A 24,646-nucleotide genomic window follows, 5' to 3' on the forward strand; every position below is an offset into this window, starting at 1 on the left:
AGAAACAAAAACTTAAAAGGCTTACAAAGGCTAAACAGCAAATTAGCAGAAGTATTGTATTATCAGCAGTGACTTTAAATGTAATGGATTAAACTCTCCAGTCAAAAGACAGAGACTGGCAGAATGGATAAAAAGCATGACCCAACTATTATATGCTCTAACATATGCTCTCTTTAGGAGACTCACCTTAAATTCAAAGACACAAATAAGTTGAAAGTCAAAGGAGGGAAGAGAGCTGGGGAAGCTATACTAATAGGAGATAACTTTAAGTCAAAAATAGTTACAAGGGATAAAGTTGTTCATTATATACTAATAAATGGTCAATTCAACAAGATGATGTAACAATTATAATGTATGTACTAACAGCCTTTGTAAAAGAAAGGAGGAACTATACATCTCACCTTATATATAAATCAACTCAAAATGGATAAAAGGGAAGCGGATTTGGCTCAACTGATAAGAGCGTCTGCCTACCATATGGGATGTCCAGGGTTCAAACCCAGGGCCTCCTGACCCATGTGGTAAGCTGGCCCACGCACAGTGCTGATGTGCATAAGGAGTGCCATGCCATGCAGGGGTGTACCCCACATAAGGGAGCGCCAAGCATAAGGGGCATGCCGTCGCAAGGAGAGCCGCCCCACGCAAAAAAAGCACAGCCTGCCCAGAAGTGGTGCCGCACACATGCAGAGCTGACGCAGCAAGATGATGCAACAAAAGAGACACAGATTCCTGGTACCTCTGACAAGAATTCAAGAGGACACAGAAGAACACACAGCGAAAGGACACAGAGAGCAGACAATGGGAGGGGGAGGGGAGAGAAATAAATAAAAAAAATATTTTTTAAAAAATGGATGAAGATCTACATATAAGAGCCAGAAATAACAAACTCCTAGAAAAAAATGGGTAAGCATCTTCAGGACCTTATGTTAGGCAATGGTTTTTTAGACTTTACACCCAAAACATAAGCAACAAAAAGGAAAATAAATGGGATTTCATCGAAATTAAAATCTTTGGTGCCTCAAGGGACTTTGTCATGAAAGTATAACAAGAACCTACACAATGGGAGAACGTATTTGGAAACCACATATCCAATAAAGATTTATGAGCCAGATTATATAAAGAAATCCTTCAACTTAATGACAAACAATTCAATACAAAAATGAGCAAAAGACTTGAATAGACATCTCTCCAAAGAAAGTATACAAATGGCCAAAAACCACATGAAAAGATGCTCAACATCATTACCTATCAGGGAAATGCAAATTAAAGCCACACTGAGATAACATTTCACATGTATTAGCATGTCTACTATTAAAAAAATGGAAAATTACAAGTGTTGGACAGGATGTGGAGAAATAAGAACACTCATTCATTGCTGGTGGCAGTGGAAAATGGCTGCACCTAAGTAATAATCCGCTGTAAAAAGGAATGAGGTTCTGATACAAGTGACAACATGGATGAACCCTGAGGACATCATGTTGAGGGAAATAAGCCAGACATAAAAGGACAAATATAGTACGATCTACCTAATATGAAAAACTCAGACTAAGCAAACTGTTAGAGCCAGAATCCAGAGTACAGGTTACAAGGGAACAAGGTAGGGATAGGGAATGGGAAGTTAGGCTTAAAATGTACAGAGTTTTTATTCAGGACAATGGATAAGTTTTGGTAATGGATTGTGAACATAATTAACAGCACTGAAAAATATAACTGAATGTGGTTAAAAGGGGAAATGTAGAATGTATACAAGGTAAGAGAATAAAACTCAGAGTCAGATCTAGAATAAAGGTTAGCAGGGGATAGGGTGTTGGTAGGGAATAAGTGAGTTAATGCTTAAAATGTACAGAATTTCTATTTGGGAAGATGGAAAAGTTTTGGTAATGGATGGTGATGGTAATACAACATTGTGAATGTTAATTAACAGCACTGATTATTTATTTGATTGTGGTTAAAAGAGTAAATTTTAGGTTACATACATGTTACTAGAATAAATTTTTCAAAATAATCCATGGAACAATATGACACAAACAATGAACCCTAAGTTAAATCATGGAATACAGTTAATACTACAATTATAAAACTGTGCTTTTATCAACTATAATAAATGTGCTACACCAAGGCAAAATGTTAATAGGGTGCTTTATGGGAATCCTGTATTTCATGCATGATTAGGAGAAATTATAGAGAAAAGAGAATTTTCTTTTCCTTAATAACTTCCACATTAAGTTGGACTATAAAGCCCTATGTGATCTCCCTCCATTCTTCCCAAAGGTCTAATTTCCTTCCAACTTTCTTCTTTGCTGTCCCTTTGATATACATCGTAAGCATTTCCTGTCCCAGGACCTTTGCTGTTGCCTCTACCTGGTAGGCTCTCCTCATTCTCCCCCCAACAGCTGCCCTCCCCAATTTGGATTCCGCACCTGCTCATTGTTGTTGTTGTGAATTTTTCTTGCACTCACTATCTGCTTTTTTTTTTCTTTAGGAGGTACCAGGAATCAAACACAGAAACTTCCAGGTGGGAGGTGGGTGCTCAAAGGCTTGAGCCACATCTGCTCCCTATCTGGTATGTTCATTACGTAAATATCTGTATGCATGACTACTTCCCTCCTTTTCTTCAAGTTTTCACAATTATTAACAGAGAGGCTATCGTGGTCAACACTATATTAAATAGCACCTTTCCATCACCCCTGGAATCTCTTTCTTACTCTTACCCTGATTAATTTTTCTTCATTCATCTTTACCTAATGAATATTTATTTAGTGTATCATAGTCATTAAAAATCCCTGGGATTTTGTGCATGTTGAATATTTATTTGCTTAAATAACGAACCAGCAAAAGAAGTTAAAGGCAATATTTTTAAGGGGGGAAGAAGTCAACAGTGTAATATGTTATGTAACATTTATGAAGGATGAGCACAGGAAAAAAAAGTATTTCCAGATGATGAAAGAAATAAAATGTTAGTAGAAAGAGGACCAACACCACATTAGTATATATTAAGGAATATACAGTTAGTATAGAGTTGGAGGCAGTAAGTGCCTGGTATCCACCAAGTGCAAAGAAGTGTTTTTTCAAATAAATGAACAAATACTGTTTTTTCAACAAATTGCACACTGATGGTGTTGGAGAAACAGACCATGGGGGACCAAGAGAAAACAATTTTAGGTTCTTACCAAAACTCTTTATCAAAACTTGAGAAAGATTAGTAACCATTTTTTTTCTAAAACTTGAGATAAAAATTGAATAGATGAGTATTTATTCATCTAGGTCTTTACAAACACAAAATCAATATAAGAAATCACAATGTAAAATGTTATCTTAAATTACAAAAACAAATCAGTTTTAAAATACAGGTAAAGACTGGAAAGAGGTATCGTATCTTATTTCCTTTAAGAAGAAACGATGGGTACAATGGAAAGAAATGTAACCTTCTAAGACATAATGACTTCAAATGAACCATTGATGCACATGTGTCTAGAGGTGTCCGCCATAGATCTTGAGGCTGGAAGTGATGTCAATTTTTGAATCCTGCACCTTGTTTTTGTTTCCTTCTCTCCAAGCCACAGCCCCCCCAAAACTGAAGCTAGAGCAAAGGCTTGGAAATTCAAGGCAGCAGTACTGAAAGGGACACACAGCCACACACACACACACACACAAAAACTGCATGTCACCCATCCTCTGGTGGCCAAAGAAGCTGCACCTCAGAAGCCAGAACAAATATCCTTGGAAGGGTGCCCCCAGGACAAACAAGCAGGACCACTATGCCATTATCAAGTTCCCCCTGACCAATGAGTCAGCCATGAAGAAGACCGAAGACAATAACACACTAGTGTATACTGTGGATGTCGAGGCCAAGAAGGACCAACCAGATCAGACTGTGAAGAAGCTCTATGACACTGATGTGAAAAAGGTCAACACCCTAATCAGGCCTGATGGAGAAAAGAAAGCATATGTTCACTTGGCTCCTCACTATGATGCTCTGTATGTTGCCAACAAAATTAGGGTCATTCGAACTAAGGCCAACTGGCTAATCCTAAATAAAAGTTTTTTGATCATTAGAAAAAATGAAACTGTGGCAATTCTTATAGTTTTCTATTTCCTGAAAACCTTATTAAACTGATCTTTCTTGCAGTCAATGGTACTAAGGTTCTACACGTTGTTTAAATTTTATTAGTTCCCAAGCTGTCTACAATGAATATGTCTCAATTTTATAACGTAATATAGAAATAGGCATATGATGACTGTCATTAGAAAACAGAAGCTAGATATCCAGCTGAGTTTATCATGGTGCCGTTCACATGAAAAACTAGAATGTAGCTTAACGGTTACACCCACACATATCCTGACGGAGAAATGGGAATACTTCACAATTTACAGCATAAATACTGAATTATCAAGGAGGGATCTCATATTACATGACTAAAGAATGATGTTTTAAGCATTTTTCCTAAGATTATCAGAAAAACGTCAACTTTTCCAATTTTTCCCCACTAAAAAAAATCAAATCTCAAATAACATAGAAGACACAAATTTTTAAAGTGCTATAAATTTAATACTTTATAAGAAATGGCCAAATCCAGGTATAAAGAGGTTCAACATTAAAACATTTTGTTTAAACTGGTAAATAAAATTTAAAAAGAAAAATATAAAGCATTGCTTTAAGACCGAAAATCAATGATACATATAAAAAATGGAAAAGATCATTTTACTTACTTCATGACAGTATCAATTTTTATCTCAATGGTAAAGGAAAACTTATGAGATCAAATCTACCAACTTGCTTCAATTCAGAGTATATTGTAGAATTTCTCTTATAACTACTATGAGATGGTACAATGACAACTTTTTTGCCCCATGTTATGTTGAAACTCACAATTGACAAATTCTTCAAGAGCGAAAATTTCCATTACCCAAACACACAACTCAGGGTAACAATATGTTTAGGATAAAATATTTAATTATCAATAGCAGCAAGATTCAACAAAAAAGATTTTACCCAAACTACCCTAGTTCTTGGCTTGATTCTAAGAGTTTCTATTGTAGCCAAAACCTTATTACTAGGCAACAAAACGTGGTTTTCCTGTATGAATTACTGAAGCGACTTTAAATTACATAGGTAGAAGGGAGACCTTTACTGGCAATCTGTAAGATATATGTCATCTGGATGATTTTTTCTAATCCTGGATGACATATTTTAAGAACACTGATGTGTTATACAGAATTCATTCAATCATTATAAATTAATGTATCTATCAAAAGTTGCCATAAAAATCATATATAATATAGTTTTCACAGAGGGAAAACAAAGCAAACTATTATTTCTTAAATATATAAATGTTTAACTATCTGACCATTTATTAATTACATGGGAATATATTTATGTAAATAGGACCCCTGTTACAGGCACTTTTTTTTTTTAAAGTGCACATGCTCTCCTGATAATCTAACACGTTGAAAACATTATTATTATTTTACAAGGTAACATAAGAACTCTACCAAACCTGATGAAAAACATTCCTTTGTGTTCCTTCTTCTTTTGCTGTATTTGTAGTTTGTTTTTTTTTAACAAGCGTGGCTCTGGGATTCTCACATTTAAAAAACTTTTAAATTTATTTTTAAAGACGATTTCAATTACCATGCAATCATTTTACTCAAGAAATGTTTGGTACATGTAGTCAAATAATTTTAACACATGGGTTAAAGTTCCTACAGTGCTCAAGAAAGGCCAAAAACAGCAGATGGGACAGGTTCCCAGACACAATCTCAATTCAGTTCTTGGGAGGCCAGCAAATTTCAGGCACAGGCCAAGGCACAGGAAGATGTTGACCTGACCTCTAGTAAACAAAGGTTATCCAAAGGGTGATAACCTAGACTCCACCACCCTACTCACTAGGGCAGCAGTCTCATTTCATGTGTCTTTGTTAACAAATACCAAAAGCTGAAAAGTAATGGGAGCTGCAGTCTCATGCTTTCACTTTATACCAACTTTCTGCAAACCAGTCGACTATGTGTTTCTGTATGTATGTAACCTTTAACCTTTCTGAAAGTTTATTTTGTACTTTATAAAATTATCTGCCTTAAGCTAAATGTGCACATGGCATACGTTCTGTATCACAAGGAAATACTACATGCATAAAAACAATATATTTTTTTTACATCTACACTGATTCTGTAGATGGAATTAGAAGTGATTTATGGGAGACAAACTTTCTTTTTCATATTTCTGTGCTCCCTAAGAAGTAATAAACTTATATTACTTTGCAAAAAAAAGTTAAGTTCATTTTATAAAATAAATTGGAATGTGACCATAGATAAACATAAAACTGCTGACAAGTCTATAAACCACAGCAAGGAAGGGACTGGGGAGATAACCAAAAGATTTACATAGAGAAGACATGAAAGAGAAAAACACAAAACCTCCTTAAGGACATAAAAACTTGCCATCATAACAAAGTAGACCTATGGTATTTTTTCTGTCACATCAGGACTATGGTAAATGAGTTATGGTTTCAGTGGTGCATTGGTTTCAATGTAAGGAAGAATTTTCCTATTACTATCAGCATCCTGGTACAACATTCCTCTCTTTCTGTAATGGTAAATTCAAGGGGAATTGGTTTAGAGAAAGGATTCTTGAGGAGGTTTCTCAACCCTGGCACACTGACATTTTGGGCCAAATAATTCTTTGCTGTTGAGGGCTGCCTGTGCATTGTAGAATTTTTAGCATCGTTCCTGGCCTCTACCCACTAGGTATCAGTAGCATCATCACCTCTACTCCCTCCCCCAACCCTTAGTTGTATCAACCAAAATTATCTCTAGACATTGTCAGATGAGAACTGGTTTATTGTGAAAACCAGACCAATGATGCTTAAAATATGTTCAATATTATTTTTTTTCAATTTGTAAAAAAACTTCACTTAAGTTCAGCTGTGATATAATCCAGGTGTTTCATACTTCACAAGCCAAAAAATACCACTACTCTCCGAGTATTGTGACATATGACTAATGCCATTAACAGGAAGACTAGTACGATATAGCAATCCTTTGAAAAAAACTGAGGGCAAAATAACTTCAACAGTAACAGTGATGTAAACTAGATGTCAATAAACCATTAAATAACCATCATTAGGGTACAGGGATTGCCTTAAACAAATAAAAAATGTTTCATCTGCAAGTAATTTGGGGGTGGACAAACTAAAGTTCAATTAAAAATTACAGTTTGACAATTTTCCATCTTATCCAGATATCTCCTTTTTTTCCCTTTAAATTTTCCTTAAAAGAAATATTATGTTAATTGAGGGAAAGGAAAAGGAAAATAAAAAAGAACAAAAAGTAAAATACAACTCCTTCCAGAAATGTAATTTCTTGCTTGCAATCTTTTTCTTTTTAATACACAAGCCTATGACTATATGCCCGTATCATTAAAGAATCTTTGAAATCAGGATTCTTAGTGGCAGCCTACTTCATCTTTCATATCTTCTATAAAGAAACAAGCAAAAGTACACAAATCTAAATGCACAGCTCAAGTTTTTATAAGGTGAACATATCTGAACAACCAATACCCAGATCAAGAAATAAATCATTACTTTTAGCATCCCAGATGCAGTCACTGTGCTCCCTTACAGTCAGGAACAACCCAAGGCTAACGATTATTCTGACTACTAAATATTATAGATTGACTGTTTATAAACTTTATATAAATGCAATTACGGCTTTTATCACTTAACATTATGTTTGGGAGATTCATCTACATTGTTTTGTGTAGCTGTAGTTAATTCACTGTCATTACCACATAGTATTTCATTCTAGAAACATTCCATGATTTAGTTATACATGCTACCTTTTTTTTGGCATTTGGATAGGTGTACCAAGGACATTTACCTATTTTGAAGACTGCTGCTATGAGCATTATGGAATGTATCTTTTGGTGACCACCTTGATGTATTTTGTTAGGCACATACTTAGGACTGGAACTGCTGGGTCACAGGGTATGCAAATGCACATATGGTGTTTATAAGTTGGTACAACCACTTTAAAAACTGCTTAGTGGTTTCATCAAGATTTTAAAAGAAAATAAACATTTCACAATTAACTGCTATAAACACTGTGTAAATGATGAAGTATCATCCAGCCATAGGAGCATTTTTTCCAAAGAATATATGCCAAGTGAGGCAACTGACCCACTAACAGATCTATTAATAGTTTCTTATACCTGTATGAATAAGGAATATTTCCATTGGGTGGGGTTTTTCAAATAATAAACCCCTTTAAAGAACCTAATAGAAAAGATAAAATATTTTATGTACTTTTTTAGAACTTCATAGGGAAAAAAGTATTTTGAACCACTTAAATATTCAATAAAATCACACATTTATAGCAGGACTGGCTAGATGTAAGCTGGAAACCATATATTACATCAATAACCTAAATGTCAATACCAGAATTGTGTATTCACTATGTCAGAGAATGGGACATTATCAAAGTGGAGTAACTCAAGGAAAACCAAAATTGTGTTGAAGGAACAGCACTGAAAATCAAGAAATAAGTACATAAGTATGAGTCAGAATTTAAATAATTAGTACATAATTCTTTATGTAGTAGGAAGTCAAGACACAAAAAACTCACCCATATGTAAGAATACCATTACATCAAAATGTTAGTAATATTCCAGCTTAAGTTTAATTTACCTTATTTATCTTCTTTTATATATAATGACAATTCAAGAACATTTAACTGTAATTTTTAAAGACAGTAACCCCTACTGTGTTCCCAGACTGGAGAGGAGAATAATTATTGTTACTGTTCTTTTGTTTCTTATTGAAGAGTGATGACCTATTAAGAAAACTACAAATTCTAAAAATTTGATTGCTAATGGTACATTATATGCTATGAAACTACCACAATCAAGTTATTTAGGATACACACAGTCTACAGTGATACCACCTGAACGCACCCAATCTCATCTGAGGAATACACACACAGAACTTTGACTACCACATGAGAAATTTAAAATTCCTATTTACCTGTTGTTTCCTAAATTCTCAAGGCAACCTTCAATGAATCTCATTCGAATCTGTCTATCCGTAAACCAACATACTAAGGAACAGAGAAGTTTCTCTGCTTCATTTATTAATCCTTCAGAAAGATTAACCTAAAAAAACATATAAAGGCATAAAAAAGTTAATGTTTGCATTAACATTATGCATGTTAATGATTGTATTTTGCTGTAATTATGTAGACTTTTGGTTCTTATTTAACAACTTACTGCATCATCATCTTGGACTATATCCCACAACAAAGTGTTTCCTTTCTTGCAAACGTTATCCAAATTAATGTCTGTCACAGCATTACTGTTGAATTGATGTTTATGAACAGCAGGTCCTGAAGGGGCAAAACATAACACACTATAGAGGAATGCAACTGACTAAAAATGTGAAGTCTATTTTAACATTCATAAAGTTAACAAATCCAAAGAAAAGTAATACTCTTCTTAAGAGAGATCACAAAATGAAAACAATCCAGCATTAGCAAAATACTTTTAAGGATGGCAAAAGACAGTATTATATAGAGTTAGGGAAGATTATTAAGTTTTTCACAGTCTCTTTATAATTCACCAAATATAATTAATACATATTTTTCACAGGTTGAGAGAACTGTACATAAAAACTTGGAACCTAAATTAAGCATGAAGACAATTTGTTTTAAATAATTCTGTAGTCAAGGGGCATTGCTCTAAATGACTTTCTGTACAGTCTCTTTAAGTCCCTACATTTAAAAAAATACCTATTTTTATTGGAGATGAATTACATAAAACATTTATTTCAAATATTCTATTACAATAGGTCAGACTTTAAGTGTCAAGCTAAATAAATTCTAACTAATTCCATTATAGTGAACAAAAATGCTTTTCTTTTTATTTTATATTCTAACAGCTTTACCATAAAATTTACCCAGTGATTTCGGTAAATTTAAAAATGTGCATGTCTCACCACAATCCAGTTTCAGAATATTTTCACCATCCAAATAAATTTCCTCATGCCTATTTTAGTAATTCCCTTACCCCATTTCCCAGGCCCATTCTGTTTTTCTGACTAAATTTGCCTTTTCTAAAAATTTCATATACAAATAATCATACAAAATGTAGTCTTTTATGTCTTGCTCCTCTTAGCAAATTTTATGACATTCATTCATGTTAAAGCATATCTGAATAGCATGTTCCTTTTAATTACTGAATAACATTCCATTATATGGAAACAGTACATTTTATTTATATATTTACCAGTTGAAGGACATTTGGATTATTTCTAGTTTCTGGCTATTATGAATAATGCTACTATAAGTTTCTGTGTAACAAGTGTTTATATGGAAATATGTTTTCCTTTCCCTAAAATAAATACCTTACTTAAGGAACTGCTGGGTCATATATGGTAAATGTATATTTAACATTTTAAGAAACTGCCAAAACTGTTTTGCAAAGTGGTAGTACCATTTAATATGCCCAGCAGCAGTGTAGGAGAGTACCAGTTCCTTTATATCCTAGCCGACACCGGGGATAGTCATTTTTTTTTATTTGCACCATTCCCATAAGTATATAGCAGAATTTAATGGTGGTTTCCATCTGCATTTTCCTAATGACTAATGACTAGTGACTGTTTAGTTTCTTAGGTGAAATCAATCATTTGCCTGTTTTTAATCAGATTGTCTGTCTTACTTTTGAGTTGTAAAAGTTCTTTATACATTCTGTAAACAAGCCCTTTATTTGATATATGATTTGCAAATATTTTCTCCCAATATGTGGCCTGTCTTTTGTGTTTTGGAGTTTACATTTTAAAAATAATTTTATTGAAGGTTAATATATACATACATATTTTGATTATGTTCTCTCATGACCCCTAACAATCAATCTCCACTCTCAAACCCTAAGCAATCATTAATCAGGTTTCTACCATGATAAATTAATTTTGATGCGTTGAGATATAATACACACAGCATACAATTTATGAATTTACAGTGTACAGTTCAGTGGTTTATATTAATTTGAAGAGCTGTGTAACCACCATCGCAATCAACTTAATTTTTTAAAAACATTTTATTTATTTATCTTTCCCCACTCCCTCGCTGTCTGTATTTGCTGTGTCTGTTCATCTTGTTTCTTTAAGAGGCACCAGGAACCAAACCCAGAACCTCCAATGTGAGAGGGAGGCAACTAATTAAGCCACCTTCATTCCCTCCTTGTGTCTCCTACGTTTTTCCTCGTGTCTCTTATTGCATCATCTTGTCACCACAGCTTGCCACGCCAGCTCACTGTCCTGCTTATCCTCTTTAGGAGGCATTGGGAACCTCTGCTCCCCGCTTTGTTGTGTTTCCCATGATGCTTTTTTCTTCTTTTGTTTCTTGTTGCATCATCTTGTTGTGTCACCATGCTGCACTGGCTCATTGCACCAGCTTGCTGTCTTCTTTATGAGGCACCAAGAACTGAACCATGGGCTTCCTGTGTGGTAGGCGGGAGCCCAATTGCTTGAGCCACAACCACTTCCCCACAATCAATCTTAGTACATTTTCATCACCCTGCAAAGAAACTCTCTTATCTTTTAGCAGTCACTCCCCATTTCTCCATTCTTCCTTGCTAGTCTTGGGCATCACTAATCCACTTTTTGTCTCTATATAGATTTCCTATTGTAGACATTTCATATAAATGGAATCAAGTAATATATGGTTTTCATGATGTCCTATTACTTTTAGGTATTAAGATTTCTGAATATAATGTCTAATACAGGCATACGATTTCTAAAATATAAACCTGTAATTTTCCTACATGTTATTGTTATTACATATTTTCTTTTCCAGATGAACATTTTTTTCTGGATGGAGCAGCAGCCCTTATTTACACTCACGAGGAATGTAATTATGAATTACATTCATAATTGCAATCTCTTAGAGAAAACTACCATACGAAAATTGTTTGGGCAAAAACATTTAAGTATCTTAAATATTAACTTTTGAATCTTTTTAACAACAGAATATAAACTACTCCTGATTTTAAGAAAATACTGTATTTTACTTACTACAAAATCTTACCTTGACTAAGATGTTCATGGTAAATAGATGCTAAGTTGGGAAGGTGTTGCTGAAGATGAGATGTTAGCTCTGCATGTGAATTAATCTGAACTAGCTCTTCTTCACATCCAGATTCTTCACCATCAAAATCAGCCATATTTTTTTCTGATTTTGCACTGACCTGGGAGCTACTGCAACTGACATCATCTGCACTTAGCATATCATCAACCATATGTCTGTAACAGATGAGCATGAAATTAGTAATCTGAAGTTTAAACACACTTTGTGAATCACAGAAAATTCCTCTCCTAAAATAATGGGCACAAGTACTTATTAACAAAGCTTCATCTGTTTTGAAAATATGGAATATTCATAAAGGACTCCCATGATTTTATGCATATTTGTTTTTTAAGTTCACAACTTTTACTATACATTTATTGTTGATGTATATTCATATATGAATGCCATATTTCAATAAATTATTTTTAAAATGAAAAAAAGAAGGGGAATATTTAGAGCTTTACACAAACTAAAAAACCCACAATAGCAGAACTATTAATTTTACAATACGTACATTATTATCGGACCATAAGATACTTTACTATTACAACTTCAAAGAATAATTTTAGGCAAGAGTAGTAATACTTTTTACATAATAATTTCATAAACTCAAATGCATAATATATGAAACCATAATATTTGCATTTATTTATACAACTACAGAATCAAATACGATCATTACTAGGAAAAGATTTCAATTTAAGGGTGCAATTCAAATGTAGTTACATTAATTGGAGATCTTTTAACTCAAACATGTATTAAAAAATTACTTCAAAAAGATAATTTGGGGAAGTGGTTGTGGCGCAATTGAACGGGCTCCTGTCTACCATATGGGAGGTCCTGGGTTCGCGTCCCAGGGCCTCCTTGTGAAGGCAAGCTGCCCCTCACACGCGGAGAGCTGATGCAGCAAGATGATGCAACAAAGGGAGACAAGCAGAAGAACGCACAGCAAATGGACAGAAAACAGCAAGCAAGCCACAAGGGGGGGAGGGAATAAATAAAAACAAATCTTAAAAAAAAAAAAAAAAGATACTGTGCAGGGTGTTATGAAGGATATAAGATGAAAAGATGAACAATAATATGGAGAACGAAAGTTCAGGGTTGATTTAGGGACTCACAAGGAGTACCATAATACCTGAGCACTCAGGTTATATAGAAGGGGCTAAAATAAAAAATTAAATCATTAGGTCTTAAGGGGTAAGGAGTGGGTGTGGGGCGTTAGAACTAAGAGAGATAAGCGGGGGTGGGGAGACAGGGAGAGAAATAAATAAATAAATCTAAAAAAAAGAGAGAGAGAGAGATAAGCAATATACCAAGTGGAATATACTCCACTTGTTATGTAAACTAATTGTTTTGTCTTTGGTACTAGCCATGCTGGGGAGAACTTTGAACGTATATATCTATGAGGTCAGAGCTTAAACCAGTGGTTATCAGGCAACTGTGGTCCCCAGGGAACATGTGGCAATTTTTGGTTGTTACAACTATGGGGGTGCTACTGATGTCTAGGATGCTGCTAAACATCTTACAATTCACAGAGCAGCACTCATATTGTTGCAAATTCACAACAAAGAGTTATCTGGCACAAACTGTCAATAATATTAAGGTTGCAAAACCCTGCTTTAAACTCTTATTATGGGGAACTGATAAAAATAAAGTAAAAGCAAAGAAAACAAACAGGGAATATATATCGAAATGTAGTTCCCCTAAACAATCAAAATGACTTTTGGAAGCTCTGGCAAATTGTCAAGACTAAGAATCATCACCCTGATGAAGCACATAATCATACTTTATGGGCAACTTAAGTAACAGTACTTATAAAAACAGTAATAATAAATAGCAGCTAACATTTACTGAGTACCTATGAGATGCAAAATCATATGAACCCATGAAATTCTCACAATAAACCCATGAGATAGGTACTACTGTTCCCATTTTACTGATGGGAAAGTTGAAGAAAAGATCATTTAAGTACTTTGCCTAATTACATACCACCAGAAAGTGACAGAATCACTTACTGCTGAATAACACAAATTTCACCGATAATGAAAAAGCTTTATACTGGGTGTTGGGGAATGAATCATGTTTCCCACCAAAAGAATGTTCAGGTCCCAAAACCTGGTTGAGTGAAACCATTTGTAAACAGAACCTCTGAAGATGTTATTAGTCAATGTGTGTTCAAACTGAATGAGAGTGGGCCTTGACCCAATATGGCTGAAGTCCTTAAAAGCAAACAAAATTGGACACAAAGAGAAGCCACGGGAAGCAGCTAGAAACCATAAGTAAATAGAACCCAGAAGAAAAAGGAGAAGATGCCATCACATGCATGGCCATGTAACGAAAAAGCCAAAGAAGCCCAAAGACTGATAGCTAGGCAAAAGATACAGATGCTGGGAGGAAGTAAGCCTTGTAGCCTTGAAAACTGTTTATGTCAATAAATTACTGTTGCTAAGTCAAGCCATTGCATGGTATTTGTTTTAGCAACTGGAAAACTAAAACACTGGGGTATATTTTCATCAATAACCTAAAATTAGAACATGTACAAAATTCCTTTTTCATGATTACATTTTAATGAACACTTCCATGAGCAATCTGATATCTGCCTTTAGGAAATTACTATTAGGTGATGAAGAACTAGATCTGTGCAATCCAATATGAAAACTACTACCACGTGTAATCACTGCACACATGGCTGGTCCAAACTGAGATGTAGTTAAGTTTAAAATATATAGGGAGCAGGTGTAGCTCAGTGGTTGAGTATCTGCTTCGCATGTATGAGGTCCCGGGTTCAATCACCGGAACCTCCTAAAACAAAACAAAACAAAACAAAATGAAAATCATAAAAATATACACTGGACATTGAAGACTTATTACAAAAAAAATAAATACATGATATGTCATTAAAATTGTTATAATGGAGAAGAGCAGCAAGATGATGACGGAATAAGGAGCTTCAAAAGTCAGCTCGTCCTATAGGGCAGTTAGTAATCACCCAGAGCTATTAAAATCACATCACTCTTTAGGGGGCCCAGGAGACCAGAAGAGCACATGGCAACATCCTTGGAAGAATGGAAGGAGGAGACTGCCCATCTGCAGTGAAGATTTCTTGAGTAGAGCACTCCATGATGTGGTGGCCAGTGCCCATCCTCCACTGGCAGTGCAAGCCGCCTTCGGAGTTATTCTATAGCTGGAGTTGGAAGCTCCATTTCCAAAACGGGGTAGCAAGAGATGGTTGGGCATGACTTCAGCTACCTATCAGTAAATTCAGCTGGCTAAAGTATAATCCTAAGAACAGCTAAATTCTGAACCTGTCCAAGTTGGAAAGAGGCCAGCATATACCATTTTAACTCCACCCCCGGCATGAGTATAAACAGGGCTGACTGAAAATAACAGTGATGGTAAAGACAAGCTTCTTTCCATCCACCTAGCCTAGGCTCCAGTACTACCTCCGGAAGGGAGGAAGCTTGGGGAACCTGCACTAGCCTCTTCAGGCAACTGCAAGCGTTTCTGGCTGGCAAAAACAGGATAGTTGGACACTTGGAGCACCATCCCCGCACGGACTGGTCTGTTGAGAGCCTGAGGCCCCATTCCTACCCCACCCCAAAAGGACAGAAGGGGTTTGAGTTTCCTCAGGCTCTCTGGGCAAATGGCAGGCTCTTTTGACCTGCATGGACTAAACTGTTAGGCCCTAAGACTCTACCTCTAGCCCCCAATAGGACAGGAAGGCAGTGGTGTTTCCTTAGCCTCTCTGGTCAATTGCAGATGCTTTCAGCCTACACAGACTGGATAGCCAGATATCTGTGGTCCCACCTCCATCTCCCAATAGGATAGAAGGGGGCTGATGTTTCCTCAGCCACACCAGGCAACTGCAGGAACTTTCGGCCTGCACAGATTGGTGTGTTGGGCACCTGTGAGTTCATCCCCAACTCTTAAAGAGCAGAAGGGACAGTACTCTCTCAGCCTCTAAAGGCAACTGCAGGTGCTTTTGGCCCACACGAATTAGATTGTTTGGGCACTCTGGAGGGTCCATTCCCACCTCTGGAGGGAAGGAGGGGGGCTGGCATGACATTAGTTTACCTGGGCAAGTACGGTCAGTTTTGACCTGCATGGCTTAGTCTGCTGGCCATAACTGCAGCTCCATTTCTGCCCCAAGTAGGGGAATAAGGGACGTGAAGCTTCATTAGTCTCTCTGTACAACTACAGACGGTCTTGGCCTGCACAGCCTGGATTCCTGCATATGGTTGCCGGCCGCCCAGACCCACAACAGAGGAGAAGGGTGGGAGAATGCTTCATCAATCTCTGGGGCAACACAGGCAACTTCAGCCTCCACAGCTTACAGTACCAACTATATCCTCAGCTCCTACTACACAACCGGCAAGGCAGAAAGAACGAGAAAGCCCTAAACTGAAGAGAGAAACTGCACCCAGAATAAATACATCTCATACACCAACAAAAAAATTACAACCCATACCAAGAAACAGGAAGATATGGCCTGGTCAGAGGAACAAGATAAGCTTCCAGAGGACATAAAGGAGTTGAGACAACTAATTATAGATGTTCAAACAAATCTCCTTAATAAATTCAATGAGGTGGCTAAAGAGATTAAGGATATTAAGAAAATACTGGTCAAACACAAAGAGCAATTTGAAAGCACACATAGAAAAACAGCAGATGTTATGGGAATGAAAGGCACAATAAATGAAATTAAAAACTTTATTTAGGAATAAACTTAACCAAGAATCTAAAGCACTTGAATTCAGAAAATTACAATGCATTGTTAAAAGAAATTTTTAAAAGCCTAACTAATTGGAAGAACATCCCATGCTCATGGACTGGAAGACTAAATATCATTAAGATGTCAATTCTACCCAAATTGATATACAGATTCAATGCAATCTTGATAAAAATTCCACCAGCACAATTATCAAATATATTTGGAAGGGTAAGGGGCCCAAAATAGCCAAAAACACCTTCAAAGGGAAAAGCAAAGATGGCGGACTCTCACTTCTGGACTTTAAATCATGTTACTTTGCTACAGTGGTAAAAACAGTACAGTACTGGCATAAAGATAGACACACAGACCAATGTAACTGAACTGATAGTTCAGAACAGACCCTCACATCTATGAAGGGACTTTTGACAAGGCTGTTTGTCAAACCCATCCAGCTGGGGAAAAACAACCTATTCAACAAATGTTGCTGGGAGAACTAGATATCCATCGCGAAAGAAATAAGAGGACCCATATCTCACACCTTATACAAAAATTATCACAAAATGGAGCAAAGATACAAATAAAAAACTAGAGGGAAAAAGATGTGGCTCAAGAAATTGGGCTTCCACCTACCACATGGGAGGTCCCGGGTTTGGTTCCCGGTGCCTCTTGGAGAAGGAGCGCTGGAAACAGTGGGCAGGTGCAGAAAGCTGATGCAACAAAAGAAACACAAAGAGGAAAGACAACAAGGGACACAACAAACCAGGGAGCTGTGGTGGCTCAGGTGACTGAGCGCCTCTCTTCCACATGGGAGGTCCCAGGTTCAGTTCCTGGTACCTCCTAAAGAGAAGATAAGCAGACACAGAGAGTACACAAACCGCAGAAGGGGTGGGGGTGGGGAGGGTGTATAGATAAATAAAAGAATCTTAAAAAAAAAAACAACAACTAGAATCATGAAGATCCTGGAAGAAAACATAAGGAAATATCTTCAAGATCTGGTGGAAGGTGGTACATTCTTAAACCTTACCATGAAAGCATAAGCAACAAAAGAAAACATGGATACATAGGACCTCTTCAAACTTAAACACATTTTTGATTCAAAGGATTTCATTAAGAAGGTGAATCAGCAGCCCACTCAATGGGAGAAAATACTGGGAAACCACATATCTAATAAGGGTTTGATTTCCTTTCTAAATAAAGAGATCTTACAAATGAATAATGGGCTAATGACTCAAATAGACATTTCTCCAAATAAGAAACACAAATGGTCAAAAAGCAAATGAAAAAATGCTCAATAGCACTAGCTATTAGGAAAATGCAAATCAAACTGACAATGAGATACCATCTCACACCTCACAGAACGGCCATTTTTAAAAAGACAGGAAACGTAAGTGCTGGAGAGGATGTGGAGAAATAGAGCACACTTCTTCACTGTTGGTGGGACTGTAAAATGGTGCAGCCTTTGTGGAAGACAGCCTGGCGTTTCCTCAGGAAGCTACATAAACAACTGACATATGATCCAGCACTTCCTCTACTGGGAATATATTCAGAAGAACTGTGAACTTGTGACACATACAGACATTTGCACACTGATGTTCACAGCGGCATTATTCACAATTGCCAAAAGAAGGAAACAAACTAATTGTTCATCTATCAACGAATGGATAAACAACACGTGGTATATACATATGACAGAATACTATGCTGCAGCAAGAAGAAATGAAATTGGGACACATGTTAACATGGATTAATCTTGAAGACATTATGCTAAGTGAAATAAGACACTAAAGGACAATATTGCGTGTTCTCACTAATATGAATTAAATACAAAGAATAAACCCATGGAGTTAAAACCTAGAGCACAGGTTATTAGGAGATAAGAGAAGGGCTGTGAAGGGGTACTGATATTTAATGTATGCAGAAGTTTTAATTAACTTGACTGTAAAAGTGCGGAAATGGAAGGAGTTGATGGTAACACATCATAGAGAACAGAACTAACAGAGCTGGTTTATAAATGTGATTGTGGCTGGAAAGGGTAGTCTAAGGATGTAAATGTCAACTGAAAGAAAGCTGTAAGAGAAAATAATCCAGGGACAGGAACACTGAGGTGGATGAAAACTGTGGTTAAAGGAACAAATACAAATATGTCCTTCTATGAACTGGAAAAATGTACATCACTATTGCAAGGTGGTAAGAATGTGGAGAAGCACTGAAAAAATACAATTAATGTAACCTATGGACTATAGTTAATAGTAACACTGTAATATTCTTGCACCAATGCCAAAGATCTACTATGTTAGTAACGGGAGTATGGAAAAAATACATCAAATGTATGCTGTAGACCACAGTAATTGGTAATAGTCTAAAGATGTTAACTCATAATCTTTAACAAATGTTCCACAGCAATGCAGTGTAGTAGTGGAGGGGTGTTGTATGGGCATTTTGCACATGTACAGGATTATTTTGTAAGTTCACAACTTCTCTAATAAAAAAATATTTTAAAAATTGTTATATTACATATGGAAATGATATTTTAGATCACTGGTTTAAACAAAATACATTAATAAAATTAATATCATATATTTCATTTTGCTTTATAAATATGGCCATTAGAAAATTTAAAAATGATATATTTGTAGATTAAAATTATAATCTGCATTATATTGCTATTTGACAGCATTGATATGAATAAGATATCATTGAATAAACACAGGCAGTAATTACTTTCCTAACAGAAATATAAGCTGGATATTTACTTTCAAGAAGGGCTTACCCATCGTGGTGGTGGTGGTGGTGATGGTGGTGGTGGTGATGATGCTGTGGCCCAATAAACTGCCGACAATTAAATAATTCATTTCCAATAGCCTCACCAAGAAAGTCCCCAGTTCGTGTGATACAAGAATCCTGAGACCCTTGTGCTATATGAGCAGCATTTATTTCCCCTGAAACATCATGTTCTGGGTCTTCAGCATGTGAACAGGCATCCAGCATCCGGATTCGATTATCTACTGATGGCAACGAGTCAGTATTAAAAACCAGGTCTTTTCCTGTTCCATTGCTTGTCCCACTTCTTTCTGATTGGCCTTGGGAATTTCCCAAGCAAATGCCTGCTTGACTTTCTATCTTTCTGTTCCGAAGATCTGTACCACAACTGCCTTTAGTAGGATTATGGCCATTATCATCATCATCATCATCTTCTTTAAGGGCTTCAATATCTGCAATGTCTTCTGACTGTACCTCACTGCCAGGGCTCCCAGCTGACTGGCTTGCATGGCTAGAATTCACCTCATTGCTAGATCCATCACTATGGCCACTACTGCTACCGGGACCACTGCTTCCATCTTCACCACTGTTGGCAGTTTCGTCAGAACTTCCCTGCATGGATTCCTGTTTTAGAAACAAATATATATTCAAATAAATATTTGAAACAGTAAGAACAATTAAAACATTAAAACACTGTACTTTTTAGAAAAGTTTCTATGATCATGTCATATTCCTTTGAACAACACAAAATGGAATTAGAAACTCAAAGGAAAGTAAAGAAACTCAAAAATACTTAATGGTACTGTTACGAAGAGTAGGGAGATATAAGAGCATAGGTTATGTTACATCGCCAGTTCAAATTACAAACATGGCAGAAAATCACAAATCCCTTTTAAAAAGTGGGAAAAACTATTGCCATACCTCTGTGTCTGAAAGTCGCTGTTGTACATGTTTGGTTCTATTGATAAGCTGCTCATCCATTTCAATGTCACTACCTCCACTCTGATGGGTATCACTGTTATCACTGCTTTGAGGACTAGCTGCAGGAGACCCTACATAAAACAATTTAATGATTTTACTTATAATTTTTATAAACATTTATCTAACAGAATGACATTTTCCTAGATTCCTTGAAAAATTTGCCATGGATTTAAGCAAGTAACCAAAGATATAATCTGGAAATATAACATTTGCCAATTAATTCTAAAGAGGATCTACATGATTTCAATAAAAAGTCAAGAAAACGAATGGTTTTATGGAAAATGGGTAAGATGTATAATGAGCTAAGGGTTTACATCTTCTGAAAACTAACTTTATGGCTCTAATACAAGTATAGTAATATATAATACCAATTAAATTAGAAGATCACCAAAACAAAACTGTAAGTCATAATGCCATGCATTTCTAAGATTTAACTTACAAGGTGATGGAGCTGCTCTTCTGAGCTCTTCTTCCTCTGAAGGAAAAGAAAAAAAGAGGAGGAAAACATTCTAAGTGACTGAGCTACTTTTCCATGGCATATCATTTGTTGATATTACATAATCAACAGAGATACAGGTATGGAAACCTCCAATAATGTAGTCTCCACCATATGTTGTAGCTCTTGTGGGTGCCTACATAGAAAAGTCTAAGAAAAAGAGTAGTGTATGTCAGGGGAGAAATACTGGGGTAAATGTAGATAATGTTTTAGAAATCCCTTGAAACCTATATATACATATATCAAAGATATCCATGAAAGCAGCTGACATGGTAGAAAACTATGAAGCAAAAAGCACACATATAGAGAAAACTGTATTACTTATGTTCTGCTCTTACAATTATTTCTGAAACGAAGCTTTTGTTCTGCTCTGTTTTCTAAATGAAAGCTCCAAAGCGTTTATGAAACAATGTTTTTTTTAAAAAGGAAAGAACACTAAAGATGAGAATATACAATAACTACTCAAACTTTATCACTGCTCTCTATTTTAAGAAAAAAACGAAAACCTTAACTAACCTCTGTATTAACACTTTCATATACTCTACGGCTCCCACACCAAACTTATGTTAAAATTAAAACTGAACTGAAAATACTTGCAGAAAATATTTCAAATTTAAGATTAATAAACTGTGGACAACTTACTTCAAAATGCATTCTGCTGTACTAACCTTTCTTATTTCCAATGGGAAGATTCGTATTTAATAAAGATGCAAAAGAACTCTGTTTGGACAGCTGAGCCTTAGCTGCTAGTGCGTTATTCCATAATGCTTTAATTAGCATGGATGCTAAATACAATGTCTTGGGGGAAAAAAAAAAGGAAAACGTGAAGTTAGAGGCTTGTAAGCAACATCGTAATTCTAATTTAATATTCTTTTTGCTCAATTGAAATGCTAACAGTAACAACAAACAGTAACCAACGACAATTTAAAATGATCTGAATCAAAAATAAATTTTCAAAACAAAACTTACAAAACCCACCATTATGTTTTAAATGTTTTACCTGTTCAGTATGAACACTTGGCTCAAGAGCTGAGACCAGATTAAGGAGATGTCTAAGTGGTACTGGATCCAAATTCTTGATGAGTGAAGGAAATAAATCATGTATGTATCGACTACAATGTTTCAGCTAGAAAATAAAAGCAGATACAAGGGTGAAAAGAACTGTTCTCCCTAAATAATTGACAAGCAAAAAGCTATATATTTAAAACCTAAGAAATTGACCAATGCACTAATACCTTTCAGCATATTGGAAAAATGCTGATTACTAAGTACTACAGAGGGCAGTGCATAAAATATAGTAGAAATTCATGTGACTCTACCAATAGGTTCCAAGACCCTTTCCATTAATTGAATAACATAGATAATAACAAAACCCATTATGTAATAAGTATTTCTTATATGAACATACCTACCACACATTTTGTATAAATAAGACACTCTAGTAACAAGACACAAAATGATAGAAATTTTAATTCTCTCAGCCTATTTTTTTGATTTCCAATTGCATATATCTGAAATCACCTGTAATGAGTTCATGTAAAACAAGATCCTGCTATAGTGAAAATAAAATTTCATATATATATATAACAACTTTATCTTTAATATTTAAGTTAACTTAAACAAATCACAAGTTTTATTTTCTAACAAAAAGGGAAGCCTGCCATGAATATAGTTTCTAGAATTCCAGTACAGAAAAGGATTAAGGAGGTATGGCATTCTTCCTATTGGAATAATGAAAACAAATATTCTAAAATTGACTGAGGTGTTGACAGCACAAGTCTGATGACGATGAGAGCCAAAGAGTATACAGACTGAATGGCCTATACAAAACATGGGACTGTAAACATAATGAATCCTGTAATGGAAGATGGGCAGTGGTTAACAGAATATGAAACTGTTCTCTTTGAACTATAAACAAATATATAGGGCGGCGGACTTGGCCCAGTGGTGACGGCGTCCGTCTACTACATGGGAGGTCTGCGGTTCAAACCCCGGGCCGCCTCGACCCGTGTGCAGCTGGCCCATGCGCAATGCTGATGTGCGCAAGGAGTGCCCTGCCACACACAGGTGTCCCCCATGTAGGGGAGCCCCATGTGCAAGGAGTGTGCCCCATAAGGAGAGCCATCCAGCGCGAAAGAAAGTGCAACCTGTCCAGGAATGGTGCCGCACACAAAGAGAGGTGACACAACAAGATGATGCAACAAAAAGTAATACCGATTCCCGTGCCGCTGACGACAATAGAAGTGGACAAAGAAGACGCAGCAAATAGACACAGAGAACAGACAACCAGGGTGGGGGGGGAGGGGAGAGAAATAAATAAATAAATCTTTAAAAAAAAAAACAGAAAAAAAAAGTATATAATACTAATACAGGGTGTCATTATATGGATGGCTGGGAGAAAAAACACACCAAATTTAAGATATGCGCTATAGTTAGTGTTAATGTTTTGACCATGCTTTTTCATAGTTTGTAACAATTGTTTCACAAAAATTCAAGGTGTTGGAGGTGGGGTAATGCATGTCTGATGATATGCATGTTTGTTTTATAAGTTCCCAACTTATATTATACACATATTGTCTACAGATGTACAAACCTGAATAAAAAAACTTAAATAAAAAAAGTTAAAAAAAAAATTCCACTTAAAGTACAATCAATTTAAAAAGAGGTTAAATAATACATAAAAAAGCAAGCAATTACAACTTAAAATAATTGGGAGAAAACTAAATATTTTAAGCGTATTATATTATGCATATTAAATATTTATAAAGTATATTATGGCACTTTTATTTTACTAGAATACACAATAGATTTTTATCACAAAGGGCTACATAATAATAAACCAGGACACAAAAAGGATTCTTTTGATATAATAACCAGAAATATATATGTACACAATGGGAAACAATACTTGTGCTGGTATGACTACTAAATATACAATTTCATGTAGAATAAATGTATTTTATTCATAAAACTGCTAACTGCTAAATCAAGGTAAAAATAACAAATAAAATATCAAAGGACAGGTAAGTAATTCCCAATTTGGGAGCTCTCAAAAGTAAAAGCTGTGATGCCCTGATTATTTTGAATAGTTCAATAAGTCTGTAAGAAAACGCAGATTTTTGTTCTTTGAAACACTGATTTTTATATTTTTCATGCCAAAACCATACAAACTTCCTTCTGCTCCCTTCCCAATTAAGGAAAATATGCATTACCTAGTTCTGAAACAGAGGGTGGACTAAAGGTAATAACACTGAAGGAATTCTATGTGGGTATGATTTCTTATAAATTATTATTTACTTCAAGTTCAAGTCTACAATTTAACTCAGTGCTGCTATATGACCTTTTTTTTTTAAAATTACAACTGCTCTGGCTAGAATTTATAGCACAATGTTGAATAAAAGTGGTGACCATGGGCATCCTTCTCTTGTTCCAGATCATAGAGGGAAAGCTTTCGGTCTTTCACCACAGATGTTAGCTGTGGGATTTTCATACATGCCCTTTATCATGCTGAGGAAGTTTGTTTCTTTCTTCTGAAGAGTCATCAAGAAAGGATGATACATTTTATCAAGTGACTTTTTTGCATCAAT

At 35.7% G+C, this 24,646-nt stretch overlaps 1 protein-coding gene across 4 annotated transcripts in view; it reads right to left on the minus strand.

Moving 5' to 3' along the window:
- USP34 (ubiquitin specific peptidase 34) overlaps positions 1-24,646 on the minus strand; it is a 285,574-nt gene that overhangs the window by 142,366 nt on the left and 118,562 nt on the right. For 3 of the 4 annotated variants that reach the window (XM_058278638.2, XM_058278637.1, XM_058278635.1), the window contains exons 11-18: positions 22,060-22,185; positions 21,728-21,857; positions 21,003-21,038; positions 20,504-20,634; positions 19,593-20,206; positions 12,073-12,287; positions 9,260-9,375; positions 9,018-9,145 (exon numbers count right to left, since the gene is read on the minus strand). In XM_058278638.2, the coding sequence (XP_058134621.1) occupies positions 9,018-9,145; positions 9,260-9,375; positions 12,073-12,287; positions 19,593-20,206; positions 20,504-20,634; positions 21,003-21,038; positions 21,728-21,857; positions 22,060-22,185 (1,496 nt within the window). The remainder of the gene's footprint in view (positions 1-9,017; positions 9,146-9,259; positions 9,376-12,072; positions 12,288-19,592; positions 20,207-20,503; positions 20,635-21,002; positions 21,039-21,727; positions 21,858-22,059; positions 22,186-24,646) is intronic. The other variant, XM_071208856.1, reaches the window with a different exon arrangement.

This window comes from Dasypus novemcinctus, chromosome 17 (genome assembly GCF_030445035.2).
Source record: "Dasypus novemcinctus isolate mDasNov1 chromosome 17, mDasNov1.1.hap2, whole genome shotgun sequence".
NCBI classification, from domain to species: Eukaryota; Metazoa; Chordata; class Mammalia; order Cingulata; family Dasypodidae; genus Dasypus; species Dasypus novemcinctus.